We start from the raw sequence: 27844 nt of genomic DNA, 5'->3' as shown, positions 1-27844 counted from the left end.
CTTACTCTTTCTACTACCCTTTCCTCTAAAAAAAGCTCTGGTTCCGCTACTCTGGTAAGAAATTTCAGCAGCTTGAGTAAATTAGATGATACATACGCATATTAAATATAAATGACGCTACTTACACATTTTCTTAACTGCCATAACTGGTCCTGTTGGTTTACTGGGTTTGCCAACACCTCCTTCGTTCACAGCCAGGACTCGGAATTCATATGTCTGTCCATCCGACAAGCTGGGTACAACAAAATCCGTCGTCGGGATCGGGAAGGCTGTTACCCGTACCCATTCTTGAGTACCTTTTTCTTTCTTTTCCACAAGATATCCTGCAAGACATTTTTATTAGCTTTTTACCCGTATTTTCCGAAACTAATGATTGTAAAATTAGTAGTATTCATTTTCCATTATAAATTACTTTTCATTTACAATTGACAGAGTGATAAAATTGCAAATATATATATTTACGCGTTCTTTCAATAGAAATTACCTGTGACTGGTTTTCCACCATCATGTGCTGGTGGCTGCCAAGACAACGAGACAAATGTTGGTCCGTGGTCCAAAACTTTGGGTTGACTTGGCGGATCTGGAGGATCTGAAAAGGAAATTAGATCAAGATGTTTATAACGTAAACGGTAATGATTGTGATGAGATGCCACACAGCGAAATGTAGACTTTAAAAGAAATTTTTGCCGAGAAGCAGATAATTGTAATGATATTGAGCAAACTTTTATAAACTTTTAAATTTCTCTAATATTACATACAATATAATGAAAAAGAAGTTGACTAACTACGAGTATTATATCATCAAAACATATACAAAAATATTCTTACAATTAGCTCTAAGTCTCATTTTTAGCAATTACAAATTCATACCTCGACACAGGTCTGTCCTTAGGAAAATGTATTTAAAAAAAAAAAAAAAAAAAACGAAGTAAAATTGATCTCAAGACTTATATTTTTTCCATTGAATTTTGTTATCTAATTAAACATCAAATAAAGTAAAATAAGATATTTAACTTTTAAAAGTTCAATACTTTTATATTATTTAGTAAAAAAAGTTTTAAATTGAGGCGATTAGTTTTACCTTAAGATTTTTTGTGACAGACAAAATATAACATTTTAGTTTATTTTGTCACGAAATTCAAACGAAAAACTAATTATTTTGGTCGTCATGCTTTAGAATTGTTACTTAAACAACTCTTTCAGGTCCATAAAATATTCTTGTACTTTTAAGAATGCTGAAATGAGAGAATTTTGAAAACAATAATTGATTTGCTAGAGCACTCGAACGGTAAGTTAAGAACATTTATTCTTTGAGTGCAAAAACTTTTATAGCTTTGTGCAATGATACATTATATCAAAAGTTGTGCTGCATGTAAAACCAGTTATATTAAACTGTAGAGCAGTGATTTGTTTGTCTTACATCTAAGATTTGTTTTCAAATAACCGATGGACTTTTGAGTTCAAAAACTATCTCAGCTTTAGCTTATCATGTCAAGTTTTTTAATTACTTCATGACCAAAGCAGCTAATTCACAAAATATAGGATATTTTTAAAAATACACGGGATGATAAACCATTGCATGTACTAAATATAAAATACACATTTTCGTGTTGCAGATAAACAGCAAATTATTATACAATCCTTAGTAAAAAATTATTATTATTATTATTATTGCTGTGACAAAAAAAAGGAAAGAACTAAATTTTTCATAAGTAATGTTTTGAAAAGAAAAAAAACCCTTTTATTTCGATTTAAAAATATTTATATCAGCTAATAAAAGAACAGTAGGACTTCCTGTGCTACGTACTCTCCCGCGGAAAATGATAGCATTCACCTATGAAGCAGTGAGAAGCAATGGAATATAAGTGACAAAATTCAAAATTAGGGGGGTACCAATGAAAGGTAAACATCTTCTCTATTTGGGTGCAAGAGATAGTACTAGTAACTCTGGTAGATGTATGCAGCATGATTTAGAAAAACATTTCAATGAAAGCCTGCCTAGGACCGCAACTTTAAACGCGTTTTACTCAAAACTTGAAAATGTCCTCTTGCATCCCTTTGCTTTTCACTGCCTCATATGACACAGAGAAGAAACGTGGTAGAAGAAAACCTGTGTTTTCAAAAGCCGAACTCAACAGAAATTGTGTTACAAATCGTGCCATAATGTTACTTAAACACTAATAAATAAAAATAACGAAATAACAGCTTACCGAACGGATTCTTGGCTGTAAAAGGTTTACTTTCCAAAGCATCGCTTATGCCATAAATGTTTTCTGCTCTGACTCTAAATCGGTACTGCTTTCCTTCGTCCAATCCTTTGACAGTGAACGTTGTGCTTGGACAATATCCTCCAACGGGAGCCCACTTATCGGCTCCAATTTCACATTTCTCAACAATGTATCCTACAAAATAAACATAAATTTTACTCGAAAAAACCAGTACAGAATTCGTCAAACTCGTTATAAAAGTTCTATGCTTAAAAAAAAATAATAAATTTAATTATATGGAAATCCATAGATAAATGAACTGTCTTGAAGTTAAAGATAGAATACTCTCACTTTTTATCAATACTTGATAGTCTTTTAATGTGTTTAACAAATGTAGTTATAATGTAGCAAATAAATAATTATTAAATTTATAAGATTAAAATCAATTTTCATTCTACATGAAACTTGCACCGTAAATGAATCATGAGAAATAAATGATATTTCTTCCACATTTTACGAATTATGACTTAAAGAAATAGTTAAACTTTTGGTGCCATAAAATTGAAATGTTGGCGTCAGTCAATTTTTTTGCGTTTCAGTGAAAGGCTGTGGACGTCAGTGATACGCGATTTGAGTCCCGCGTTAAAAAATGTATTCTTTATCTTATGTTTATTTTCCACCATAAAGTCCATGACTCTGTTTTGGCTTCTTAGCCATAATTTTTTCCTATTTTCTTATGTTATTATTAACTATGTGTTTAAATGTTGTGAGTGAGTGTATTTGTTTGTCATTGTGTTTGCTTGTGATTGTTCGTAATTTGTAATTGTATTATGTGTTAAATAAAGTTTCCCGAGGGACTCCCATCTGGTATGTCCCATCAGTGACGGGAACAGGTAACCCTGGGGGGTATTGACGCTAAAGAGCACTTTAGAATATAGCGCCAATTTTGTACTTCGGAGAAACGGAGGTGTATCGATCCACCGCAGACAGCTGGTAAACTAAATAAAAGGCCTGTTGTAATAAGAAACACTTCTTCAGTAACTCAGTTGTTTAGCACAATAAATTTGTATTACATAAGAAAACTGTCCAAAACATCAAGTACATGACACCAAATCAGATAAGCATTTTTTAACAATAGGTGGCTTGCAGATGGAATACAAAGTGTGTTTTAAATTTTGAAGAATTGATTTTTTCCATTTTTAAAATTATAATTTTCTTTTAAGTATTTCTGAGTTGCGTAAATATAGTACACTTTTCACCAGACTTAAACTATGCAGTTTGTCTGAAGCAAAGGTATTGTCTATGTCTCGAGCAAAGGTATTATCTATGTCTCGATAGATTGTCCGAGAAATACCGTTACCGTTCTGGGCATTAATAACAAAAATACTGGCAGATGAAATGAAACGCAGTGTGCTGCTAATATTGAAGAAATCTAAGCGCTTTTTTTCTTCCTTCCAACCGTTTCTGGTACATCCGTTTTAAAAGGAGAAATAATATAATTAGCAACAGTTACTATTACACCTTACGTGTTAAAAATACTTGCATTGAAATCGAGTACAGATTCGATATTTTTTATGTTACTATTGAGGAACTCATGTGTATAGTTTAATTGAACTGTAAAAAATAAACTTTTAGATTTCTACCTTCTTTTGCATTAAACTACATTTTATTTCACATGCTAGAATTTTTGGTTTATGTGCTTCAAATACTAAAGATCTTACATGCTGTATTTTTAATTTAAATATATTAAGAAAATGCTAACCTGTCAGCTCAGAGCCACCATCATCTTCAGGTTTCAACCACTTCAGTGTTATTGAGCTGTTAGTAGTTTCAGTTGCTTCTAAAGGTCCTCTTGGTGCAGCAGGTTTATCTAGAAGTAAAATATTTGTTTGCTTTTGTTGATGAGTTTTTAGTAATGGATAAAATCATCAATGTTAAATTTTGAGTTGCAACAATATTAGCATAGGAGTCTTAGAATTTTTTAATGATCTTTGAAAACTTCACAAATAAAATGAAGATAATAGAGGACAAATTTCTGGGGTATATATATATATATAGTGTAAGTGTAACGCTAACGTGCAATGTTAATTTTAAACAAGCTTGTATATTTTTTTTCGTCTCGCGACTGTCCCGGTAACTCTTTTTTATAGATAAAAAACTTACTTTTACGGGGAAAAAATTACTGATCTTTGGAGATCACTTTTTTTTTTTGACTGAGTTAAAATTCTGAGTTAAAATAAAATTTATATATATATATATATATATATATATATATATATATATATATATATATATATATATATATATATATATATACATAAAGGTGACGGTGTTTCTTTGTTTGTACCCAAAGGCCAGAAAAACTCATAGCACCTACAGCCCTGAAACTTGGCACAAAAATTCGAAAGTACCCTGGGTCCGTGCACCTCGAAGCCGAAATTCTAAATTTCGAATTAGTTTATTCTAATTAACTAATTAAGCTAAATTTCGGCTAATTAGGTGGTAAAAAAATCCCCCACCCCCTAACATTAATATATCGTTGGAAAAGGTTTTCCTTCCCAAACAAGATGATGTTTGTTCCATTTTTCTCAATTAATTAGAAGAGGAGATATAAGCGATTCAAATTGAGCCAATTTTCAAGGCTTCTCTTTTGAGAAATTGCTATAACACTAGGTCCACTTTCCAGACAATTTTCAACTATAACACTAGGTCCTTTTTCCAGACAATTTTTCAATTACTTTCTTTTTAAACATTTTGGAGGAAGTTGCCTTTGTTGCTCATGCATATTTTACTGTTATTACTTTATTTTAAATTTATTGTGCGTATGTTGATTTTCTTTTTAATTAGAAAGTCGCTTGGCGAATTATGGAGTTTTTTACATTTGAAAGCTATTGCAAATGTAATTTGGTGTAATTTGTATTTCTTTAGTTCAACGGATTTTCTTTAAATTTTTAGCTGTGCGGGTACTGCTAGTTAATGCATAAAATTAACAATTTTTTTAGAATTATACCGATGTACGTGAGATTATCATTGTTTTTTGATATCACAATACATCGATCACTATCATCTTTCATATTGAACGTGATCTGACGTTCATTGCTTTGAGTTAATAATTGTCAGCTACCTTTGTTTACTTTTTCATCTGAAAACCAAAAATGATTCATCTAAAGGTGTTCTTAATTTATAACCCTGATCGCTCTTTTCAGTGTTTAACTCTTGTTGATAAATAAGAACACGTTTATGAGAATAAACATATTTTTTCTACTAAAATAGCTTGATTATTAGATTCGTATAATCGATAACGTTTTCAGCAGTTTGGAGAAATATAGCCTGATTACAAACGCTGATAAGTGTCAAATTAGTGTTCATCAATAAAAGCATGAATATAAATGAGTTGTTCTTCTGTAAGATCGTGTAGTCTCGGCTCTATTCTCAAGGATTTGGAGAAATGGACCCTAATTATAAACGCTAATGAGCTCTAGATTCATGTTGTATAAAACATACGTTCATATCTGTAAAATTCAGAGATCGCTCCGGCTTAATGAGGTTTTCGACGTTTTTTTTTTTTTTTTTTTTTTTTTTTTTTTTTTTTTGCAAAATACAACCTAGTTATAATTTATCAGGAGAATTAGATTATTGTTGAATAATAAATACTCACTCATGATAACAAGTTTTATTAATTTGCGAGATCGCGTTGACTCAATTGTACTTTCAGTGATTCGGAGAAATAGACCCTAATTATCAACGCTAATGAGCGCCAAATTAATTTTGAATAATAAATAACACGTTCATATTCGTAAAATTCTCGCTTTTCCTCCGTGACCGGGTTATTTTAATGACATTTTTAACGATTTGAGGAATACAGCCTAGTTATAAACAATCATGAGAATTAAATTATTGTTGTATTATAAATACATGTTAATAAGTCTGATTAATTTACGGGATCGCGTTAACTCGATAATATTTTCAGTAATTCGGAGAAATTGACCCTAATTATATAAACGCTAATGTGTGCCAAATTCACTTTGAATAATAAACACACGCTTATATTCGTAAAATTCAGGTTTTTCTTACGTGATCACGCTACCTCAATAATATTTTCAAAAATTTGGGACAATACAGCCTAGTAATAAACGATCATGAGCATCAAATTATTTTTTAAACCCACTCATGAAAATAAGGGTCTTATTCATTTGCCAGATCGTGCTAACTTGATAATATTTTTCCCGGTCTCGGAAAAATAGAGCCTGATTATAAACGCACATGAGAGTAAAATTCCTGTTGATCAATAAAAATACGGAAATAAACTTGCTCATCTACAAGATTGCATTAATCTGATATTATAATCAATGTAACATAATTTGATAGAAAGCTCCTTAGTTATCAGCGAATATATTTGATCTAATAAAGTTTAATCTCGTTTAAATCAAATTTTGATTCTTACTCACCATAAACTAATAGTGTGATGTCAGCCGAATCTTCACCATAAGCGTTTTTGGCCAAAATAGTGTAGACTCCACTATCAGTTCTGGCAGATTTTGGAATGGTCAACTTAATCAAATCATCACCGACCTCTTGCCTAGTGCGAGGAGTGTCCACCAAGTTTTGCTTGTTGAATGTCCATTTGATGGTCGGTAGCGGAGAGCCGGTCATGGGAATGTTGATATATACAGGATCACCAGCACGTACTCTTATTAGTTTTCCATAAAGACCATCCATATGCAATTTTGGTTTTTCTGTCAATATGAAACAGGTTGATAAAATTAATTTATGTAATTGACGTAACTTTAACATTTAGCAGTGGGAAATTAGTGAACTACAAACTATTTCCGTTTGAAATACTAACAAAATTATTAACAGTAACGATAACTTTTCAATAACTTTTTGATCTTTTGACCTACAATGACGTCTGTAGTATGTCATTCATTTCATGCCCCACTGTAGACTCATATGTTTCCAAGATGTCATTTAGTTCAAGTGCTATTGCATACTAACCTCTTCTAGATCGTCATTCATTTCATGTTCTGTATCATTAAGACTTCTAGACGTCTTAGTTTTAAGCTAAATTTTTAACGTTGACCCTTACGAGTCTTTTTTCAAGTACAACCATATTAAATGATACACAGAAGGTGAAAGTGGGAAATACTACTTATTATTAGTATGAAACTTGTAGAAAATTATTTTAATTCCTTTTCTGCGAAAAATAACGATGTTTTTTATTCATTGGTCCATGATAATCCAAAGCTTCGAAGTTTATGTACGTCACGAAAGTTGTCTTTTTAATTCTCCGGTGTTTCTGTTTATTCTTTCCTCATGTTATTCAAAAAAGCAAATCTGGATACAGGAACACTTCAGTCATACTGAGCATAAAAATTGAAGCTTGTTGCTGAAAAGTAAGTGTATCCAACTCCAGTTATTCTCCAAATGCGTTTTTTAACAGTTTTTTATCGTAATACTTTGGTAGGAAATTAATTTGAGACAGACAGTTTCAAAAAGGTCCCTTAATTGGTTTAAACCAGTGGTACACAATCTACGGCACGTGGGCCACATTCAGTTCGCAAAGCTGCTCCATTCTTTAGTTCAACGTTACAAATCAAAGATCACGATGAGTGAAAATATCACAAATTTGGATCTAAATATTCAGAAATAGGTTTCTGAAAAACAGATGCAACTAATAGAATAAGCATCAAGTTTTCCATGTTATTAAGAAAAGCTTTAAATATTTTGGAAAATTGTGAGTTCTGGTCTGCGAGAATTGTTTTAATATGAGGTGAATCCTTTTTTTTTGAAGATACCTATTTTTGTAGACATACGCTTCAATTCTGTTTTTAAAAAAATATCCAAATTAAACATCAATCGTACAACAATAAAAATCTCATGTTAAATCAAAACTAAATAGCAGTTTTAAAATGACTAACCTCAAAATAAATTTTCTACTGCATTTATATGTTTGTAAGAGCAAATTTTTATCATTAGACTGAGACATTATTAAACGTACAATGTCCTTTAAACTATATGATCCATTTTGTTTCACTATCGGCGTATCGATATCCCAAGTAAAAAACTATATGTGGTCTCTTGAAAAGTATTTGCTTTAGAAGAATCTGATCAAAAAAAAAAAAAAAAAAAGCCAAAAATAAATTATTTTATCTACTATATTATTAGAGTTCCGGATTTGATCTCAACTGTGAAAGAGCGTCGATATCGGCTATTTCTAGATTGGCAAGCGGCCATGCGAAGAGTCTTACATTATTTGAGGGCAGAAAAACTTTTGTGGTCCAAGTGCAGGGTTCAGCAAGCCTCAGCCAAACACATCCTGGACTGCTTGGATCTTACCAAAGAAGACTTATATGCTTCCCCCTTCTTGTTATTAATTTTTTAAGGGACAATGATTTGCTGGATCTTGTCTGACAACGTCAGACATCCAGAGGAAAGAAACAACAACAATAGAGTTCAGGATTATATCTTATATATAATTTAAAAGAAAAACTCGGAATCCTTACCTTTCATAGGTTTAGCTGCTATTGGTTTGGAAGCTGGACCTGGTTCGCTTGATCCGGCTACGTTATGAGCAATAGTGCGATACTCATACACATGGCCATCTGTCACAGTATTGTCAGTGAAGCTAGCACCCTAGAAAAGGAATTAAGAGTCAAACAGACAATTACGTCTAACTGGAAACAAAGTATAACTAGACTACAGTTGCTTTTATTTGTTCACTTGCTTTTTTATTTATGTGTTTTTGCTGCAGCTGCCCTTTTAACTGTGCCGTTGGAAATAGAAAGTACTAACTGTCCCGGACGGTGGCGCTCGTGCTAAAAATTTAAAGAATTTCCCTTGAATACATAAAAATCTCACCTTTCCGCACACCAAAAAAAAAAAAAAAAAAAGCAGTAACGGTTCCTTTGCAATTTAAAATATTTCTCCAAAGAATTAAAAAGCATTAAATTCCACTAACAGTAGCTTTAAAATGCCAATTAATGCACCACTGCCATTGTTTATCGCCTATCTCGCCAAGTGACCAAGCTACCGATACCCAGCCGATTGCCGAGCAATGTGAACTCCAATTAATTAGCAACCCGCTCTTTTTAACTAAAGAATTTGAGCAAAAACCCCGCCGCTCCTTTTTCCTTCGAAGAAAAGAACCGTAATTAAAAAACACACAATATCTAGAACAAATGGGAAATCTTGTCTCCCGTAGAAAAAAGATAAGCAATTTAACTCAAATACGCAATGCAATTTACATGAAATGATAATTACACTCCACCTAGAAGAAAAAGTGTTTTAAATTTAAACCCGCATTGCAAATACAAGAAGAAAATCCTACTTCCCAGTTGAAAAAAGAATTTAACTCAAATACGCAACGCAATTTCTGTAAAATTAGAAGCGATAAAAATATCAAATTTGATGTAAGGATCGCGCATGCTATAGTAGCTCGCAGATGGCAGAATTTTTCCCTATTGACGCTTATCGTTATATATCTTAGACATTCGCACACAATCTTCGTAAATTATAGCCTATGTGTTACTCTGTACACTGTAAAAAATGTTGTGCAGCCTTACTCCATAAAATCGATGACAGCTTACACTGTTAAAAAATTTCCGGAAAATTTACGGTAATTGTTTCTGGCATCCATGTTGCCAGTAACTATTACGGTAAAAATCAAATGTTACTGTAAAATTTTACGGTTTCCTCGGTAGGCCACAGCAACCAGTTGGCGCTAAGACCGCTTATTTCTCCGGTATAAATTACCGTAAAAATCAGCGATGCTGTAAGTCCGCCATTTTATAGTAACAATTACCAGAAAATCTTCCTGAATGTTTAACAGTGTAGCTACCTCCTCTGCTCTGGAGTAACTTAACTGATATAACTGGCGTAAAGTTACACATCGCTTGTGGAAGGTTACACCATGGTAACGTAACTATAGAGTAACGTCTTGCTCATTTCTGCGCAAGGTTACACCAGAATTTTCTGTATGCTTACAAAAATTTAGCCTCATGCTTTTTAACCAACCAATTTACACCAATTATTTATTTATTTTAATTAACAAACAAGATTTTTAATTGCATTAAGAGGAAATGACCTGAGTGAGATCCGGACCCCAGAGCGCGAATCTCAAACAGGTCGCAGAGCAAGAGCTTATACCTCTCGGCCATCAAGGACGGTTTTCGTGTCGCTAATAAGCGTTTACCTGCTCTTCGCCTATTCTAATCTTTACGCATGCTCTCTGAATTCTACTGAAATGATAGTGCAAGGTTTTCCAGCAATTTGAGTTTGCAAAACACTGATGCTACAAACTTCAGAATCCGTGCAACGTTAAATCCATTAATACTCACAACCTTACACATTTTTTTACAGTGTACAAGCTATATTATTGTAATGTAAATTAAAAAAGTAGTAGCTTTTGCGTGAAAGAGTAACAAACATCTATATATACAAGTTTTTGCGTTTATAATAGCAGTAAGATGTCAAACATTAATTTAAAAAAGTTATTGTACGAGAATGAAATACTCTAGCTAAGTTGACGAATTTACCTTCGTTAAGCCATGGTTAACTTGGACCCATCTGTTGAGTTTTGTATCTCTCCTCTCAACATCATAACCAATGATTTCAGAACCTCCATCTTTCATAGGCGGCGACCAGCGAATTTTGATGAAATCTCTGTCATGATCTACAGGCTCGGGCGCACCTGGTGGTCCCGGTGGTTCTAAAGGTTTGGGGGAGAAGAAGAAAAGCTTAGAAGAGGGAAAGAATAGCTCAAAATCGAGTTTTGTGGTAATAGCTATAACTACAGTTATAATTTCCAAGCTTATTAATAATGTTGCTGTGGTCACTCCTGTAATCACTATTTTCACGAAATGTTGGATCTAAAAATCATGTCAAATCACCAAGTTATTTTGATTTGCAATATGAATATTCTGTGTTTTACTTGTCGAAAAAAAATATTGATCCCCTTGATTATATTCTACACGTATCTCAGAAGCTCTTAACTTGTAGACAACAAGGAATAATGTCAAAAAATTGTTATCAAGCAATCCTTTCTTGAAATCATCTGAACACATTTCACAAAAATAATCGAAGAAAAAAACTACTCAAATGTTTCTACACTAATGTCTTACTAATGTCTTATGCACAAAATTACACATAAATGTTTGTTACTATAAATGTTTAAACGTTTTATAATTTTTGTATTTGTATTTTGGGTTACAAATTTTTTGATTCATTCATATTTAAGGTACGTTCATTCATTAGGTTACAATATTCCACCATGCTCAAATTAAGGGAAAAAAACACTTTTGAAAGTTAAATAAATACCTTTGTGCATAAAAAGTAAAATAAGAAATAACAAATTCAAATAGCACAAATAACGGTTACTGCAGACACTACTTTCGGTGTTACTAGGAACGCATTTTTCACTGTAAAAGAAATGAGCTTATGGATGACAAGACACCCCACAAAAGCTTGGGCTTTATCCATAAGGTCATGTCTTTTGCATTGAAGAAGACGCTCCTTGTAACGCTGAAACTCGTGTCTGCAGTAATCTGCCATTTGTGCTATTTGGTGTTGTTAATTCCTATTTTGCTTTTGAAAGTACTTTTTAATCACATTAGAATTGGTTAATAGTAAATTAGGTTTCAATTGTAAGTGAAGTGTATCATTGAACCTATCATGTTTAAATTATATACAGTAGAACCTCCAATAAGGGACACCTCCGAATAAGGGACACCTCTATTTAAGGGACATTTTTTCTGGTCCCAGTTCCTTTGAATAGGGACTTCCATGTATTTACCTCTAATTAAGGGACACTTTATTTAAGGGACAAACAAAAAACAAAAATGCAAGAAATTATGTAAAAGCACATAAGAAATAGTGAATTTACTGGAATTTAAGTTTCATTTTTCCTCTAAAAATTAATTGAGGTAAGTTTGACATAAACATATGTGAAGGAAACAAGTAAAGTATTTTTAAAAAAACTTGCTGAAATTAAAATGCATAATTTGCCCTCTCAACAATTTATTCAAGTTGGTTCAAGGCCGACGAAGAGTTCAGGGAAACTAATTAGCATTGTATATAAAACTTAAGAAATTTAAACATTGTAATTCACATAGTATTACATTGTAAATTACATAACATAAAGCAAGTACATGCAATGAATTACTTCAAAATTATTTCTGTATGCTACAAAACTTTGCCATTACAAATTCTTTTATTAAATTTTAATTAATAAAATAATATAAACTTAGAAATGTGAATAATTATGAATTTTATTTAACATTATGAGACATTTTCAGTATTTAATCTTAAGTGTTAATAGTTAATGTTTAATGTGATATTATACTACTAAGTACATGGCATGCATCAACTCATCCCCCTCCGAATAAGGGACACCTCTATTTAAGGGACAAAATGTCTGGTCCCATTAGTGTCCCTTATTGAGAGGTTCTACTGTATTTACTTCAAAAAATATTTTAATCAAACCAGTAAGACCTATACTTACTGAATGGATTTTTGACTAGAACTGAACGATCTGTCTCCAGAGGGGACGACAGCCCTTGAGCATTTTTAGCCTTGACCCTGAATTCGTAATTGGTATTCTCCATCAGTTTAGGCACAACGGCCTCTGTTGATTTGGCTGGAATGGTGAGTGCTTCAACCCATGGTCCATTGTGTGACTTGTCACGTTTTTCTATGACATAAGCCCTAGAAATAATGTATAATGGTTACCTTTTTACAAACTAGGACATTTAAAAATGTTTTCAAACAATTCGCTATTCTAATGGTTATCCGGCATGAAGTAACAGTGCTTGGAGAAGATTAAAGGTGTAGGGAACTTTGATATTTAGTTTGAAACATTGCATTGGAAAAATAATAAAGTGTGCAGTTAGAAATTTTTACGAAGCATTTATGAGACCACGTGCTTGATGCACGTTTTCACTACAATATTTTATCTATGCAAATAATTTAGGGGTTTTTTTGTGAGAAATAACTTGAACTGCAAAATAAATAAATAAATAAATACATGAATAAAGCATAATAACTGCGACAACATAGGGGATGCTATAAAATCTTTCGAAACTATCAGCTCTTCTGGTTTATACAATTTCTTTTTGGATGGATTAGCAACTCCAACAAACTATAGGGGGCACTGCAGCCACCGTCTAATGGCGGATGAAAAAGCTAAAACAAACGCATGCCGTAGCGTAGAAAATACAAATAAGTCTAGTAATTTTGTTTGTATGTATTATATTTTTGTTCCATTAAGGGACAAAATAATTTCTGTTGCTGAAAGCCATCTAAGACACATTAAATGCGTTGATAAATAATCATAACAAACTCCCTATGTTTATCAACAGACACACGTGGAACGCAATGTTTCACCTTTTTCTTCAATTTTGTAAATCACCGCAAGGTAACGTATTCGAGCGCTGGAGTAGCGAATAGGCTGTTTAATTTTGTGTGTTTTTGGATTAATTATCTTGATGAGTAATTTTAAGCATTAAAATAATAGTCTAAATCTACATCTAATAAAAAAGTGGAGGTTCATCCATCGAATATGTAACTGGTAATATTTGAAGAAGTTTTTCTTTCAACCTTATGTAATTAATAATGCGCAAGAAATTCATAGGAAATAACTTACAGTAAAAATCGCAAATATAATCTACATATTATTCAGTAGTAGATTTTCTATTTTTCTTTCACTCGTCAGCTTTCAGAGTATCTTTGCGTTAAATTCGACTTCAAACAAATACTCCCGTCAACACCGAATACCCGTTCGATTTTACTATTGAATGTAAGATAGCGCAAGTTGGTATCTTCAAAGTAGAGTAAATGTCTTAATAAGAAAAACGTAGTTTCTTTCTCTGCTTCTTACACTGCTTACTAGCATTTGAATTGATTTTTATTAATCAAAAATTTTATTTTTACTTTTCCATACAACAAAAGGTTATTACAAAACTAAAGCGTAAGAATCAGATCACTTGTTTAAGAATTCAAAAATTTTATCTTATACTAATCAGATATATTAATGCAACCGTTTTAAAGTTTGCCATCTCATGTGTCTTTTTAATCCATGTTTACTACTTTGCGTAGGAAAATTTCCAATTTTCTTTTAACTACAAAATTTGATTTATATGTTAACCACTTTATAATAGCATTTCACAATTATAATAGAAAACAATTAACAAAGCAACTGAAATGGGTATCTAAACTTTATAAATGTTACTTACGTTACTTCACTTCCACCGTCATCTTTAGGTGGCTTCCAAGATAACGTGACACTATCTTTCTGAATGTCACTAACGTCTAGTGGTCCCTCAGGTGCACTTGGTTTGCCTGAAGAACAAAATTTCACATTTCATTTATAAAGTGTTTGAACACAATTGTAATGAATACAATGTCGACGGTTTCGAGGGGAAGGGTGTTATGAATCCCATGGTCCTCCCGCATCTAAACAGCCTTTACACTGCTAGAGACCATGTACAAATTTGGAGACTGCTGATTGGCTACCACGTGAAAACGTCATCCACTTGTATAGCTTGCTTTGCACTTCCTAATTATTGTTTCATTTCGAAACAAGGCATGCCTTCTAGACATTGTTCAAGAGGAGGGGGTTAATTTAAAACATTCAAACGTGATTGCAGAACTTCCGAGGAATGCAATTTGGTCAATACCAAAGATGGAGGATAAACATGGCCCACACATTTGCGTCAACTGGCCAATTAGGAATCTCAAAAGTATTACAAGGTCCCTAGCTGAGTAAGGGCTTTTTTATGTGCGACCCTCCATTTGTACCCGTCCCTGCAATGAATTCAGATGGATTGAATCTCATGATAAAACTTGCTCCATTTTTATTCACTTACCAAGAATTATCACTTTCATCGTTCCTTCGTCGCTTCCAGACTCATTCTTCAGCTTCAGACAGTAACGTCCACTATCAGACCTCTTGGTATTGATGATGTGAATGAGAGTGTAGCTGTCGTAGTTGGATACAGTAACTCTCTTGTCTGTTTCCAATGGCTTGTCGTCTACAGTCCACGTAATTTGCGGTGTTGGAGTACCAATGAACTTAATTTCAATGTGCAGGATGTCTCCCATCTTTACTTCCATTTCTTTCATCGGCGTTATGATTTTAGGCGCCACTGTTTAGAGAAGAAGTTATGTATGAGTTATTAAAATTTATTTGCAAACCAATCACTGAACAAAACTCGTAGAGTTTAGATGCTCTATGCATAATTCTGTTTTTATATCGTTCATAACAAGAGCCGTGTTTTAAAATAGATCTACATATGTGCATGGATCATCTGACTGCTCAAAATATAAACTTATGGTCATCTATTTTTCTCTGAATAGTCCAACTGCCGGAAAAGTTATCAGGGCCAGCAGTAAGCATTCGCCATCGAGTCAAGTGCGATAAAATCGTTTATTTGGCGAAAGCAACTCTGTGTGTGTGTGTGATTTGGCTAATATATTAACAAAAGGAAAAATCTCATATTTCCAAACACACACACACACCCACAAAAAAAAGAGGATTTCCCCTCGGTATTAAAAATTATTCGAAATTCTACAAGAAAAAATGTAACGCCAAATTGGGAACTCAATGTCAAATGTAATGTAATTAAATTTTTATTTGATTTAAAATCATGTAGTTTATTTAAAATATAAGCATTTGGTTTATACGTTGAACAAAATTATAACTTCCGATTTTGATTGAAGTTTTCTAAAAAATGAAATTTATATAATAATAAAATTGAAAACTTAGAGTTTATATTTTTTAAAATTAAACCATTGCCGAAGACTTTTAAAATTTGACTAATTTGTTGGATACAGTTTAAAATCCCTAGCACAGGCCTTGATTATGTAGACTGAGTATTTGGTAACACAAATGTTTTACTTACAGAATCTTGGTTTAGCTGTGATCAATTCTGAAGGCTCGCTGGGATCACTCTGTCCTCCTTTGTTGAGAGCAATCACTCTAAATTCGTAATCCTGCCCTTCTATCAAATAAGGAACTTTTCCTTTAGTTTCCGCGCCGACAACTTCAACACCTTTCTCCCACAAATTAGAACCTTTGAGTTTTTTCTGTATAATGTAACCGGAAACTGGAGAACCTCCATCATCTTTGGGTGCTGGCCATGTCAGCTCCACAAAATCACTGCCCCAATCAGTAGCTTCTGGTTTTCCTGGAGTGCTTGGTGGTTCTGGAAGAAAAACTTAGGATCAATAAAATTTACAAAATCCAAATAAATAGCTTATAAGTCTGGAAAAATGATATCAGTAAAACTTGGCCGTTTATCCATACGTTGTGAAGGAAATGAGCTGCTTTAAAACATGATTTCAAAAATAAGACGGATGGATAGGAACTGAAGGGTATTTTGCAGTTTTAAGGGTTATTTTGTGACCAAACATTGGAAGATTATATATCTTGTGGAAACTTGTTTTCAATATAACTGGTTTTGTCAATATTGTAGAGCTTTAGAGCTGAAAATTATAACCTAATTTTTTCATTTACTTCTCAAACTAATAATTACTGGAAAAATACTTTTTCTAATTAAAGTCACCATGCAGGTGGTAAGCATGGTTGTACCCAAAGTCCACTGGTATTTCAAAGTAATTTCAAAATTTCAGTTATAAGTTGTAAACTTTCAAAAATCTTTGACAACAGTTTTGCAGAATTTTAGCCTGCTGTATCTGCATACATCTAAGTATGTTTAAATGTAAACTTTACGCTACTGGGTCATTCCAAGTCAAATTATTCAGCGAAAGCATGATTTGACACCCGAAGTTCTCAGATCTAGATTAAACTTTGGGAGGTTGTTCTATGTGTAGATATAAGAATAAATGGATTTTTTTTCTTAATATATCAATTACCTTTTGCATGGAAGCACCTCAAAGTTTTCCCTAAAACTTGTCATTTAGCTAAAACCACAAATCCAGCAACCGTACATACATAGTGATATTCATAAGCACAAAACTAATATCTTATGCAAGTTATAACGTAAAGTAGATAATTCTTATAATTTTAGTTAAAGGACAAAAACATATGGTAATAACTAAGGAAATTCATTTATATTTATGAAAACTGCTACGAGCACTTTTGAAATTTCAAACTTACCAAATGGATCTTTGGCTGTTACACCTTGCTCTTTTTCCAAGGGATCTGAATTACCAATTTCATTCACTGCAATGACTCTAAACTGATATGTTTTGTGATGAACCAATCTCGTAACTTTGAAGCTTAGTGACGTCGACTGTCCAGCCTCCATCCAAGTGGCACGTGAAGAGTCCATTTTTTCAATAAGGTAGTACTTGATGGGACAGCCGCCATCATCCTTTGGAGCTTTCCAAGTTAGAACTGCGGATTCTTTGGTGACGTCACTAACATCTAGCGGTCCTTCCGGTGGTGACGGGCGATCTGAAATGTGTCAGGTTATTGGTGAGTGGAATCAAAGTGAATGATATTGGGAAAACTTAAGTAATTGTAAAAAAAAGAGAAAAAAATAAAACAGGGACTTAGATATTGAAGGAGAAATAAGCGTGCATGTGTGAGTGTTTGCTAATCTTTAAATGTTACAAAAGAAAAAAAAAATTCAAAAAATAATTTAAACTTAAATGCTTAACTTAAAGGTACATTTAAGAAATCGTTAAGTTTTACAGACTCTTTGTCCGTTTCTAAGACATCATTTTATGTCAAGTGGTTCACAAATCACTAGTTTCATCACTACAGAAAACCATTTATATTTTGAATGCTTAGACAGACTTACCCAAAACAGTAACTGTGGCCGATGTCGATAATCTTCCAGAGTTGTTTTCCAAATTCAGTGTGTACTTTCCAGTGTCGGATCGAACGGAGATTAAGATTTCGAAGAAACAGGTTGTTGGACTCGTTTGAACGTCTACCCTAGGATTACCGATGACAGGTTTATCGTTGATGGACCATGATGCAATTGGTGCTGGTTCTCCTTTAATTGCCACCTGATATGTGATGGGGCGGCCAGCACGAACTCTTTGGTCGAGCAAAGTGAGACGATCCACAATCGGTGCCACTAGAAATCAAGAAGAAAAGAGAAAAAAAAAATGCTTATAAAAATATTTATTTTCTCAATGTTGCTCACGCGGAATTTAGTTAATGGTATGATTGACTTCTGCTTCTTTTACATTCAATGGTCTATTTGTAAAAACTATGCCTCAGTAGTATTTTACGTTTTAAAAATTCTTCATTTATCGATGAAGAGAAGATGCATATGCACACATTACTTCCTACCGTGATCACGTAAACGGCAGTATCTGCAGAAATGATTTTGCGAAATTTTGAAGAAACATGTTTTGGATTGGAAACTAATAATAGGGAAATGTTAGAATTAGACGTCCCCCCCCCCCCCCCAATGGAAACCAAATAAGCAAACTTGAGCAATAAAGATAACGTAGAATAAATAGCAAAAAAGAAAAAAGAAAAATTTGAAGTTATTGCCCAGTACCTACCCACAACTGCTTTTAGATTACTCACTTTAAATTTGATCCTTTTTTAGATGGGGGGGGGGGGAGGTGGTACTCCATCTCCATTTGGGGATGAGCTCACCTGCTTTTTGAGCACAAAAAGAAAGAACGTTTTACAATTAGCATTATGAAATTCTAATACAGCGGCTGTTTCTATTCACTTCTGTGAAATTTGATAAAATTACAACACAATCTGAGGTAACAATTAATATTATTGGTAACAATTTTCAAGAATAGTATAAGACAATCATAAAAAAACAAACTTTAATTAACTAATCACTATCATCTAGTTTTATTGAAAAATATTAATTTCATTTTATTGAACCGAATTTTCTACTTACAATGGCGAGGTTTAGCTGTAATAGGCTGTGTTGGATCACTGGGCTCACTAGGACCGGCCTTGTTGATAGCGATAAGGCGGAATTCGTATTCTTCTCCTTCAACCAAATCGGATATCTTAGTTTTGGTGACTTCACCAGCCACTCTTGCGGCTTCTTCCCATAGAGGACTTCCTTTCAAACGTTTTTCAATGACGTAACTGCTGACAGGGGCACCGCCATCTTTTCTCGGCGGTCGCCATTCTAGTTCAATGAAATGCGAATCCCAGTCACTTGCAGTAGGTGTGCTTGGTTTTTCTGGAGGATCTATAAAAAATACAAAACATATGTAGAACGTAATATGACTGTTCAGCTTATAAATTATTCGACATCGTTTTCGGTTAATGGATTATAATATAATAGTAGTGGTTATCATGAAACTTTCTTTTTCTAGCGTGCAATAAAAATATTCGACTTGCATTTTCTTATTTTATTTTAAATCCACGATGTAAGAAATAAAGATAATACATTTCTGCCCTCTTAATAATACGCCAAAATATTGAGCGATAAAAATAATTACATTTTGTAGCCGCTCTCACACCAAAAAAAATATACTTTTTTTCTTGCTTAATCCTTCAATTATTATCTAATTTAATATAAAAATACAGTAAGGGTTGAAAACTAAAAATTTCCACTTGATTTTTCTGCATTTTATATCAGTGATGGAAGGGCTGCAGCTTTAGTAATCGTTGTATATTGAGTGCCTTTTGAGGAGCAATACAAAGGTTTAGTCAAAGCGTATGTAACACGTGTTCGACAAACGCGTATGTAACGCGTTTTGAAGGTTCTCGTTCTGCTAGAGAAATAATTATTCAATTCTTTGTTCATTTTCAGGATTTTTTTGTGATTGAGCCTAAATATCGCATTAAGCTTTTAAAGTATGCTGATTCAAAACTTTGCCTAGAATTTTCTTTTAATTATTTCGTCCGAAATATACATTTTTGTCTATTATCATGTTTTCTCTTGTCACCTCAAAAGGAATTAAATATTTTTTAAAACTTAATAACCACTTACATATGGTAGTTAACTGGTCTCAACAACATTAAAAACTCACCAAAAGGATTCTTGGCCACAATTGCTTGCTTCGTCATTACCCACTGAGAACTGCCTTCTCTATTCACAGCCTTCACACGGAACTGGTATTCGTGCATCTCTATCAGCTTATCGGCATACAGGTACGTGTTGATGGTCTCATCTACAGGCACCCACCGACCAGTCTCCATATCCTTCTTCTCAACAGTGTAGTGCTGGATGTCATTTCCGCCGTCATCATCAGGAGGACTCCAGTTTACCATACAACCTTCCTTCGTGATATCAGTGATTTGCAAGTTCTTTGGTGCAAGTGGTACATCTGTAGGACAAAAATACGTGTTCAGGTTAAAGTTTAATTAGTTATTGCACGTAGAGTACTTTTAGTGAAACATCAAAATAAAAACGAGGAACTTCCGGTAAACACCACCAAAATAAAAACTGTAACTTCTCTTCCGTTGGAAGTTCGTAATTCTATCGACCATCATTCATTAGAGTTTCTAATCTATTAAGGCGGATGTTCTGATATTCCGTAGATTTTTTGATGTGTTGTTAAGAAGTGCAATTATCAACCCCCTTCCTTCCTAGAAGATTTGCTAGAAATCAGACATGCAAGTATGAGATGTGCAAAATTTCACAAGACAACTTCACGTTAATCCAAATTCGAATCTCCATAAATGAATAGCTTTGAGGCCATCCGTTTTGTACGTACAATGCACTAAATGAAATCAGTAGAAAGTTTTTTTTTAAGTTTTGCTTTTTAATTATACAAACATAGGACATTTTTAGATGAGTTTATGTAGACAATGCACAAAGAAATATTTTCCACCATATATTATCCTTAACAAAAAACGTTCTAGCGCTAAAACAGGTTAAAAAGCGAAATAAATAAATGTACTTCTTTTATGAGTATTATCTATAACAGTAAAATTTCTATAAATTGTAATATGTGCTTTTTGTATGGCGTTCAGTTAGGGCTAATTTGTATATCTTCTGATTAAAATTCAGAAAATGATTAAGGGACTATTTTTTTAATAAAATGCTCAGACTTAGGATTTTAATACACTTGTAAAGATTATTTTGTGAGTAGGAAATGAATTACAGTCGCATATTGTTGAATATTTAATGAATTATTACTTAATGGCTTTAATGTAATTAATGGCTTTGAATGTATAATTTTCGGATCCTCTTAATATAATTTAAAAATAATAATAATTTATGTGTCTGACTTTCAAATTATCCGTTATCTCATTATAACTAAAACTCAAATGTGGGATTTAAAAAGTGCAAATGTGAAAAAAAAAAAAAAAAAAAAATATATATATATATATATATATATATATATATATATATATATATATATATATATATATATATATATATATATATAAATAAAATAGTAAAAAAAAAATAACATCTAAGTATGTTGCCCAAAAATATTTTAATGATAATGATTTAAATTTAATTGAATTACCATCCGCGTTTTATTCTATCTATGATAGTAAATCTCAGATTTTAAAACTAATATTTTCCTATATTTAAATTATTTTAGGCATTAACTGCTTACACTTCGTGCCTAATTTTCAAAAATTTGGAGCAACAGATTTGAATAAGGAAAGTTTTGACATTTATCTGCCTAATTAATTTATTTTGAAATTACTGAAGTTGTTTTACATTTGCTTAAAGCAACTACATTTTCGATAAAAGAAACACTTACTACCTAGATAAAAGCATAATTACCTAAAATGACAACTGTTATCTTTGCACTATCTGTTCCGTTCGAGTTGGTTGCTGTTAGCATGAGACTTCCAGAATCTTCTCTCAGGGCCTTCTTTACTTTAACAATTGTCCTGTAATCCTCGTACGTAAAGTACCAACGAAGATCATCCATGACCATTTTGCCGTTCAAAGTCCAGGTCTTCTTTGGCGGAGGCTCTCCAGAAACAGGTACGTTAAGTTCAAAACTCTTGCCAGCTTTCAATCTGATGTTGATCATTGCATTTCGATCAATATGTGGTGCCACTGGAAAAAAGTAATTTGCATCATTGTCAAGCAGATAATGTGAAATTTCAAAATAAAGTAATCGAAGTACCAAGTGCCTATAAGCTTTTATTTATATCAGTGTATTTTTTTTTTTTTTACATTGTAAAAAGATACCCTAATAAGTATTGATATGTTTTGTTGGAAATATTTAGTTTTTCATCTAACTACTGTTAAATCTTTGATATTTTTGACTTATATAGTGCAATTATTTTTAAAGAAACCTTTGTACAGAAGTTTGAACCCTTAAAACTTTAAAATATTGTTGCAGTGAGCCATTTATCTTCTTTACTAATAATAAAGCTCAAAGTCTCTCTGTCTGGATGTCTGCACGATCTCTGGATCTCTGTGACGCGCATAGCGCCTAGACCGTTCGGCCAATTTTCATGAAATTTGGTACAAAGTTAGTTTGTAGCATGGGGGTGTGCACCTCGAATCGATTTTTCGAAAATTTGATTTTGTTCCTCTTTTATTTCAATTTTAAGAGCATTTTCCGGAGCAAAATTATCTTAAAATGGACGAGTAAATCACGAAATTATCATGACGTGGAATGGGAGAGCGGATGAACATAGTCAATTGGCGAGATGTTCGTCATCCATTATTTGTAAATATACAGGCGAACCGAATGACCTTTTAATTTTCAACTACGGGCAAAGCCGTGCGGGTATCACTAGTTTTACGAATATAGTAAGATGTATGCTGCCGTGGGCAGGTAAAGGGCAGTAACTGTAAATTTTTCATTTCTCATTTCTTTGCATCTTCCTCATCTATTGTACGTTAACTTTATTGTACACGATTGTTTATTTGATTTCTGCTGAAAAAAAAGCGAAAAGAAGTTCTGATTCCAACATTTCTCTTTTGGTAGTATTGAATTCAAAACGCTTTTCCTCGAATATCTCGAAAATTCTTATGTGTAGATACTGCCGTTTACCTGCCTACGGTAGTGTGTGCTGTTATATTTAAAACTGGTGGTACCCGCACGGCTTTTCCCGTAGTTGAAAAGTAAAAGGTCATTCGGTTCGCCTGTATATTTACAAATAATGGATTTACGAATTTTTCGCCAAATAGCTATGTTTATTCGCTCTCCCATTCCACATCATGATAATTTCGTAATTTACTCGTCGATCTTATGATAATTTTTCTCCGGAAAATGTTCTTAAAATTGAAATAGAAAAAGAAAAAACTCGAATTTTCGAAAAATCGCTTCGAGGTGCACACTTCCATGCTACAAACTAACTTTGTGCCAAATTTCATGAAAATCGGCCGAACGGTCTAGGAGCTATGCGCGTCACAGAGATCCAGATATCCTACAGACATCCTCCAGACAGGGAGACTTTGAGCTTTATTAATAGTAAACACAAGTACATAAATAAGCAGTATAATATATCAACCAACTACATGTACATCCTTTAAACAGTTTAAAAGAAAGTAGAGTCTATAATATCACACACACAAGCAAACGAAAAAACCGTAAAAATCATCAGGATTAAAACTACTTCATTTCAATATAGGCACATTTTTTGAAGCAGAAACTACATAGGTAGTTCGTGGTCAAAAAGTGCTTATATTCGAAAACTCAGCTTTTCTAGCAATTTTTGTTTCGTGTTTTTTACAAAGAAGAATAGGACATGTTTTTGCAACGAAACGCTCATTTGCAAGTGATTGTAAGTGAATTAATTAACTACATCTGTAGTAGATAAGTCATACATTAAATACGTTAAACAGACATTGAATGGTGAATACTCAGAAAAGCTTTTTAAATTTTCCCCTCATATCTCCGGAAAAGAAGTAAATAATCTTGAACTCACAGTTCTTTGGCTTAGCAACATGTTGACCAGTAGAATCACTAGGCTCTCCGGGTCCACCTTTGTTGACTGCACGTATTCTGAATTCGTACACGCCACCTTCAATTAGATCAGGAACTTTAGCTGTAGTTTGATCCCCAGGAACATCTTGTACAGTCATCCAGTCACCGCTAGAAGGAAAGTTTCCCCAGATTAAATATTTAGCTTTGAACTCTTAAAATCAGTAGGAAAAAAATTGCATGATCTTAACAGTACACTTTTGCGGAGAAACTAAATTATGACCATGAAGTAAATACATTTTTTAAATATATTCGGTTGAAAATTTGTCTTTGGAAGGAAAAAAAAAATCAAAATATATACTACTCTCATTCTTGCAAATTTTTAATGTCTTTTTTTCTCAACTGCTTATCACAAAATCATGCACTGTACATTTGGTTTATGACTTTGCAATTTTATTTTCATCTTCTGCGGTTGCAATAGGGTGGTTTTCTTCAGTCAAAAGTACTAAATTTAGTCATTGAAACGGATAGAATGAGAAAAAAATAATAACATGGACCCAGAAAATACTTTCATTTTCCAACAGTTTTTTTAAATTTAATTTTTTTAAATGTCCGATTTTGCAAACAAGGCGTGGTCTTTATGACGTCACAAATGATGCACTTTGCCGCATCTTTCTACCACGTTTCCACGTTATGATAATCAAGCAGCGAATTAAAATTGCGCTCTACGCTTGCTACCAACCATATCGTTGCCAATGCACGTGAGTAAAGATGCGAATTAAATATTTTGGACCGTGAATGGCAACACTGAAGGGCATTTCATCATTTGTGATGTCATCGGCAGAAGCGTTAAACGATGAAAGAGCACCGATTTAAGCAATTTTTTCCTTAATATTAAACTTACAGAAATTATTTAAAAAATGGTCATATTCTATGTTTTTAAGCATGCTCTTTCTGAAAAAAATACTTTTAAAATTTTGGAAACGACCCCATTGTGATTCCTGCTTAAAAACAACTTCCTGTACTAACTTGCTTGAAGTGTACTAAATGTATGGTGTTGTAACCTGTAGCAACTAAAAAAGTAGAATATGTGAAATAATAGAATTCTTCGTGGTAAATATGCTAATGAAATGTATTGATAGTTTTAGAAATAAATTATTTTCAAACATCTCCGTGAGTGAAGTATAACCCAGGTAGGAAATCTCATATCTCCTGTGCTCCAAGAGACTTGACAGCGGTCGGATCAAACCGGTCTTCACTATGACAAGTTTGAATATCCAAACAAATCAATTGATTCACGATTTGTGCTGTTTTAGGATTCTACCGTAGAACGGAATGCTAGTTGCAGGTGTCAAAACTGAACAGAATTTTAGCAATTCTAACAAACCTGGAATTTAGAGGAACGTTGAGAATTTTGAGGGTTAACAAACTCCTTTCTCTCACACGTTGATATTCGTCGTTCAACATTATTACTTAAGGTTTACTATTACAAATATGGTACTTTATCCTAAATTAACTGCAGTAGAGTTGATTATAAAAATTTTTAGCCTTTTCTTAAACAAATTTCGAATATTAATGGTTTTTAAACAATTGGGTAAGGTAAATAATTAGTTAGATAATAGCTAAAAATTAAAATATTTAATTAAAAAACTGTTTTTTAACGTGAAATTTTCTGCCATGAAGTACAGAAATTTCATAACAAAAAGATGTATCTTTTACAAAATTACCCTAATAATTTACTTATTTCCTTTCTTCAAAAAATCCACTTCGTTTTTTATTTAACTTACGAGCATTAACTTTTGTTACCAGTTAATAAATGATGAGTTTTTTCAATCACTCGTTAATGAATACCTAAGCTTGTCTTTCTTTTCAATGACGTATCCTGTGATTGGTGAACCGCCATCCTTTTCTGGCGCTTTCCACTTCAACTGCACAAAATCTCGATCGTAATCCTCAATTTCTGGAGTGCCTGGTTTTCCTGGAGCATCTGAAAAACACATAACGGAAAGGAATTGATAATAAAAAAAGAGTGTTAAAAAATTTGGGCACGAATAATTTAAAAGCAATTTATCGAAAATATATTATAACAAGAGCTTGCATATTATGCACTAAAATCATTACAATATTCTAGCGAATATACACTAAAATTTAAAAATATGCATTAATTATTGTGGTGTAATCCACATTTGTATCCCTTATTTTCATTCGTTTTGAATTCGCGCAGGAGATTTTGTTTCGTTTTCCCTTCGGAGCGATTTATTACCTCCGTCTCGGTCTGAGTGATGACGTAAGATGAGACAGTTGTGACGTAGGTGGCGCCATGTCTTTTTTTTCCTGTGAGATGCTGTTATGTAAGTCTAAATTTCCCAGTCGCCTGAATTTAACACCTAGAGTTTTTTTTTTTTTTTTTTTGAATCGGTAAATAGGAGATCTTGCAATTGTCATTGTTGCGAGACTCCGGCTTGGGTGCTTGGTACCCTCTATACGATACGGTTGCCCGATCCTTTAATTAGCCTACCACCTTTTGGTGGTCTACACGACAGTTATTTTTCTTAAACTTACGTAGAAAAAAGTTCTCTTTTCTGGGGGAAAAAAAACCCCTCTCTACTTTTGGGTTTATTATTAAAGCGATACGTATTAAAGCAATTATTTATGCAGACAATGATCAGCAGCAATACATTATAATATATTTTTAAAGCTTCTGCAGTTGCCTTTCGTCATTTACTATCATTTTTAAAAATGAAAATATCCTTTCAACTTCTACAAATGTTAGTAATGTACAAAAGATCCCCATTGTCTTCATCACCTTCTGAAATAGATTTTTCTATTCTTATGCGTGGCTTTTTCTCAAGAACTGCAAATTCCAGTTATAATCCGTATGGCCTCTATTTTCACTCTGATCAGAGTTTAGGGCTTCTGCAGTTGCCTTTTGTCATTTACTATCATTTTTTAAAATGAAAATACTCTTTTAACTTCTAGAAATGTTACTGATATACAGCGTGTTCCAGTTTAACCCGCAAGACCTGTTTTTCACAACCGTTAAGTCTAGATGCATACTTCAAATTTGAAAAATGTTTAAAATGAAATGCAGATATTAAAAGATTAAAGCGGAAAAAGAATTTAGTGAAAAAATACGAAATCTAACTTTTTATATGGTCCTCCATTCACATTTTAGAAAATCACATTTATTTTAGGTACCATAATTATTGGTTGGATAAAATGAATTGAAAATTACCGAATGGATTTCTGGCAACAATGGTTTTGTCTGCTTCCAAAGGCTCAGACTCGCCTTGTCTATTTGCAGCCCTCACTCTGAATTTATACATTCTTCCAGGCTGTAGTCCTTTAACCTGAAAATAATAAAAAAAATTCTTAGATTCATGCAATTAAAAAAAAAGGGGGGGGGGGGGTAAATGAACTGCATTTTATTGATACTGACTTCGATTTTTTCCATTTATTTTTCTTTTTTTCTTGTTGTTTTTCTTTTTTTTTCTGTTGACTGTTTTTTTACCAAAGTATATTTTAAACAACAACATGCTTTGCTTTGGATAAGTTTAAATTGTGTGACACATGAAGAAATAGTTCAAACAGCTTAGATAGAAACGCGAAGACGCGACGTTGGCAAAGTCTATTAATAACTTCTACAAACAGAAAATAGCTATTGTTTATGAAAAAAGGGTTCATAGAGATTCCCTTTATAAAAACTAAATCATGCCTGAATGGTAACTTGTTGGTCAAGCTCTTTTTTGCCTCTCAGTACCCTGCGACGCTGTTTTTCACTGCCGTATAAATGGGTACGATCACCCTTTTTATATGGTAAGAACTACCCAGACTTAACCCTAAATTAGTTTTCAAACCTCAAGCTGATCAGAGTCTTAGGATGAACTTCAATG

The 27844-nt window shown here is 33.0% G+C and overlaps 1 protein-coding gene across 1 annotated transcript in view; it reads right to left on the bottom strand.

Annotated features, from left to right (window-relative positions):
• LOC129224536 (twitchin-like) overlaps nt 1–27844 on the bottom strand; it is a 380173-nt gene that overhangs the window by 84243 nt on the left and 268086 nt on the right. Inside the window, 19 exon segments of the mRNA XM_054859008.1 lie at nt 126–323; nt 485–589; nt 2211–2402; nt 3970–4077; nt 6656–6943; nt 8711–8840; nt 10742–10914; nt 12706–12908; nt 14435–14540; nt 15068–15346; nt 16103–16405; nt 17320–17619; nt 17969–18250; nt 19043–19345; nt 20133–20429; nt 21848–22129; nt 23956–24122; nt 25803–25938; nt 27187–27301. Coding sequence (XP_054714983.1) covers nt 126–323; nt 485–589; nt 2211–2402; nt 3970–4077; nt 6656–6943; nt 8711–8840; nt 10742–10914; nt 12706–12908; nt 14435–14540; nt 15068–15346; nt 16103–16405; nt 17320–17619; nt 17969–18250; nt 19043–19345; nt 20133–20429; nt 21848–22129; nt 23956–24122; nt 25803–25938; nt 27187–27301 — 3967 coding nt within the window.

The sequence above is a fragment of the Uloborus diversus genome, chromosome 6 (genome assembly GCF_026930045.1).
Source record: "Uloborus diversus isolate 005 chromosome 6, Udiv.v.3.1, whole genome shotgun sequence".
Taxonomy (NCBI): domain Eukaryota; kingdom Metazoa; phylum Arthropoda; class Arachnida; order Araneae; family Uloboridae; genus Uloborus; species Uloborus diversus.
This window is presented reverse-complemented; position numbering and strand designations above follow the sequence as displayed.